Source organism: Zingiber officinale, chromosome 1A (genome assembly GCF_018446385.1).
Source record: "Zingiber officinale cultivar Zhangliang chromosome 1A, Zo_v1.1, whole genome shotgun sequence".
NCBI lineage: Eukaryota > Viridiplantae > Streptophyta > Magnoliopsida > Zingiberales > Zingiberaceae > Zingiber > Zingiber officinale.
Window position 1 is genome coordinate 137,839,010 of NC_055987.1, and position 4,083 is coordinate 137,843,092.

The 4,083-nt window shown below is 45.8% G+C and overlaps 1 protein-coding gene across 1 annotated transcript; it reads left to right on the forward strand.

Moving 5' to 3' along the window:
- Window positions 1–816: 816 nt before the first annotated feature.
- LOC122034841 (ubiquinol oxidase 1a, mitochondrial-like) lies at window positions 817–2,404 on the forward strand. Its single transcript, XM_042594202.1, has 4 exons — window positions 817–1,251; window positions 1,323–1,451; window positions 1,635–2,123; window positions 2,220–2,404. Exons 1-4 carry the CDS (start codon window positions 904–906, stop codon window positions 2,277–2,279), a joined length of 1,026 nt encoding a protein of 341 aa, XP_042450136.1. The 5' UTR covers window positions 817–903; the 3' UTR covers window positions 2,280–2,404.
- Window positions 2,405–4,083: the final 1,679 nt, after the last annotated feature.

Here is a 4,083-nt window from a genome sequence, read left to right on the forward strand (position 1 = left end):
GCCCTAGGCATAGGCCTTAATGGCCTATGCCTAAAGCTGGCCATGACCGTTGCTATAAGCCTATAACATCACCATGTTGTCCCCACGGGCTGGATCAGCTAGTTAGGTGCCTACAGCTTGTCAATGAAGTCGTGGGGTCGAAGGTCGCCAGTTGCACTCAGGGATAAAATTCTGGTCTGCTGCGTCAAAAATTTCTTCGACCTCCAATCATCTATCCTGTCCAGCATTAACCGTGATTTACTCCCTCTGAAATCTTGTGGGGCCGGGGCCAGGAGATCACTAGGGTGACGGTTCCACCTTTTACCTATAACATCACCTGTTATCCGAAGTGGTTGGGGCGTAGAAGTTTGTCCAATGAGAACGTGAGTTCGAATCGCGGCGGCAGCAAGGGCATAAATCTCTTATCCCCGTGTCCCTCAGCCCACTACGCCCTTAACCCCTTCGACTATCATGATTAACCCTCCTCATGATAGTCTTGGACAAAATCCACGGGGGCGCTGGGGGCTAACGTTATCGTCTTTTTTTTTCCAATAATTAAGTTCATTAGTTCAAAACAAGACGGACCTTCTCGGCCCTTAGCCGCGGCACAACAAGAGTCCTATATATCACTTCGTTACTCGCCGACAGCGATGCGTTCCAATAAGAAAGGAAACTGCCACGTCGCTTCGCACACTCTCTCCTGCCTCGCTCTTCACGAATGTTTTGTGGATGCAACGGCTGGATCATGGATGGGTGGGGCCGAAGAACCAACTCGATCAAAAAAAAAACCAAAACTCCACCACTCGCCGCTGATATAAGCCTCCCTATAAATAATATCACCGTCGCCTTCACTTCTCCGTTTCGGATCAAACGGCGTAAAAAAAAAACACACGTTTTTTCTCCCTCTTTTCGTTTTGCTTGCCGATGACGAGCTCTCGGATAACCGGATCGGCGCTGTTCCGCCACCTCGGCCCTCGCCTCTTCTCCGCCGCCTCTGTGGAACCGTCGTACACGTTGCTCCTATCCCCTTCGCGTCCGCCTGCCCCGCTGCTTTTGCGCCTCTTAGCCGTCCGGATGGGCAGCACCTCGGCGTCTCCGGTGCTCGGCGGAGATCCGAAGAAGGAGGATGAGGCGAAGTCTGCGGCCGACGTGGAGAAGGAGGTTGCAGCTGTCCCTCCTCCCGAGAACAAGCTTGTTTCCAGATACTGGGGCATCGATCGTTACAAGATCGCCAAGGAGGACGGCACTCCTTGGAGGTGGACTTGCTTCATGGTAAGCTACTCCTAGTAATCGGTCGTTTCTGCTAAATCTCATGTTCTAATTGGGCATGGCGAATTTCTCAGCCATGGGAGGCGTACAAGTCGGATACCTCGATTGATCTGAAGAAACACCACGTCCCCACCACCATCCTCGACAAGATCGCCTACTGGCTTGTCAAAACCCTACGATTTCCCACCGATATCTTCTTCCAGGTGCGTAATCGAGCAGTCAATTGACTTTTCCTCTGGACTCCGGCTTAATTTTTCTTCCTGCCCAAGAACACAAACGAGACCCGTTGAGGAATGGAGGACTGTAGCAGTTAATTTTGTATTTGTTGCTTTATACTTTTAAAGATAGCTGCTTGCTAAACGCTTGAGTTGCTCCATCGGAAATAGAGGAGGTACGGTTGCCGCGCGATGATGTTGGAGACGGTGGCGGCGGTGCCTGGGATGGTCGGCGGCATGCTTCTCCACTTGCGATCGCTCCGCCGCTTCGAGCACAGCGGCGGGTGGATCCGCGCGCTGATGGAGGAGGCGGAGAACGAGCGGATGCACCTGATGACCTTCATGGAGGTGGCGCAGCCGCGGTGGTACGAGCGAGCGCTGGTGCTGGCTGTGCAGGGCATCTTCTTCAACGCCTACTTCCTCGGCTACCTGATATCGCCCAAATTCGCCCACCGCGTGGTCGGCTATTTGGAGGAGGAGGCCATCCACTCCTACACCGAGTTCCTCAAGGATCTGGAGGACGGCAAGATCCAAAACGGCCCGGCCCCTGCCATTGCCATCGACTACTGGTGCCTCCCGCCAGACGCCACGCTCAAGGACGTCGTCATCGTCGTCCGGGCCGACGAGGCTCACCACCGCGATGTCAATCACTTCGCTTCGGTATGCTAAATATTGCATTACTCTGTTAAGAGGATTTCTTGATCTTTCGCATGATCAATGAGAATATGACACTTCGCCAATTGTTGGTGATTGTAGGACATTCATTACCAGGGATTGGAACTTAAAAGTACACCTGCGCCGCTGGGTTATCACTAAAATGCTGCTCTCCTCGTATGCCGGTATTATTATGAAAAATAAACTGGACCTATTCTGTGTTGATTGTTATCAGACGATATGTAAAGTCTTATTTGTCGGTAACAGCGCATTATCATCTTCGACCACTTCTTTTTCTTTTTTTTTGAAAAAAAAAAAAAGAGAAATTTTTTTACCTGCTCGGTGCATCCCCGAAGTAATGCGTGGCTTCCTTGAGGTCTGCTAGAAGTTTTTCGATTTGCCGGCGAAGGTAATATATTCGAGGTATCGATTTTAGGCTTCGTTCCTCCGCAGACCAGAGTGGGGCAGTAGGATTTTTGTGATTCAAAAAGAAGATTATTGAAAACTGAAGTTTCCTTTGGCAGCACAGAAGTCGATTTTCTAAAAGGAACTCGTGAATTATGTGTAATCAGCCCTGGTTTGTATGTACCATGCACATGTTATATGATATGATTACATATAACGTGTTTTTGTGAATTCATTTTGCTCGAGTTTACTTGCATTTTCCTTTTCCTCTCAGTCTCAAAAATTATGATTCACATGCAGAGTTTGCCAAACTGTACTAATATCGCTGGCTGAGACTTGGATCTTCTTTTTTCTCTTGGAAGAAGCCTGAAAACTCCTCAGTTCCACCTTTTGTTCCTCTACTCATGCTCTGATCCCAGGCCAAGGTACAATAGTTAGATGCTACGGTACAATACTTACACGTTTAAGGGCGGATTCAAAGAATCTTAATGTTGAGATCAAGCTAGGTAAATTATAGAGGATTTTTCCTTCAATGAGATTTTAAAAAGTGAACCGTCTAGATAGATAAATCATAAGCATTTCCTAAATTATCCTGATGACCAGTAGAAATTTTTATAGGGATCTCCTTAGCCTCTCAAAGGTTAAGATCTTATATTATAGTACATTGTTGGACGCTCTCACCAGGAGAGTCAATTCATGGCCGAAGAACACGCTCACTTATGCTCGGAAAGCCCATCTAATATCATCAGTTCTTCAGTGCATGGAATCCTACTGGATGTCCATATTATTAGTGCAGTTGACACTAATAATTGAACTTTGGTTTTAATAAACGACAAATGGTTAAAGTTAGATTCTGTATTATCTGATACTTTTATCAAGTGTGCAGGAATTGACGGGTCTAAAGGATCTGACACTAGGCTGAAGTGTAGTTAGGTCTGAGGATCTAATAACTAACACGAAGTCCAGATAGGTCGAAGTATGACATGATATCTAGATGGGCTTGCAGGACCTAACAGCTAACAGAAAGTCCAATTAGATCTGTAGGACGTAACAACTGGCTGAAATCCAGTTGGGTCTACAGTCCTGACAATTGATAGGAAGATCTGGCGGGTCAAGAGAAAAGTTAAGTGACTGTAAATGATAAGTGAAGGTAAGTCACTAAAGAAGAGTGAACCAGTAAAGACGGTTCTAGTGGGGCTATAGGCGCTGATCCAACTTAGAGTCATTTTGGAAGTCTAAGTTGAAACCATGACTAGATCCTGGTCTTGATAAAATAGGATCTAATGAATAATTTCATTTAATATTATGATAACTCTATTTTGCAAGTTATATTTGTTAGAATGTATATATACTAAAAGTCTAGCTTTTTGTATAAACATTTATTTTAAAATGAGAATCACATTGGTCAAATATCTGCATTTAGTTAAATGCAGTTGTCCATTTAATTTATATTGTAGATCACATAGTGTGTGGTGTCACACAGAAGATCATGTTATCAGTTCCTTATATATTATAAATAGAAGCTCACAACCAAGATGGATTGGGACAAACCATTGGAATG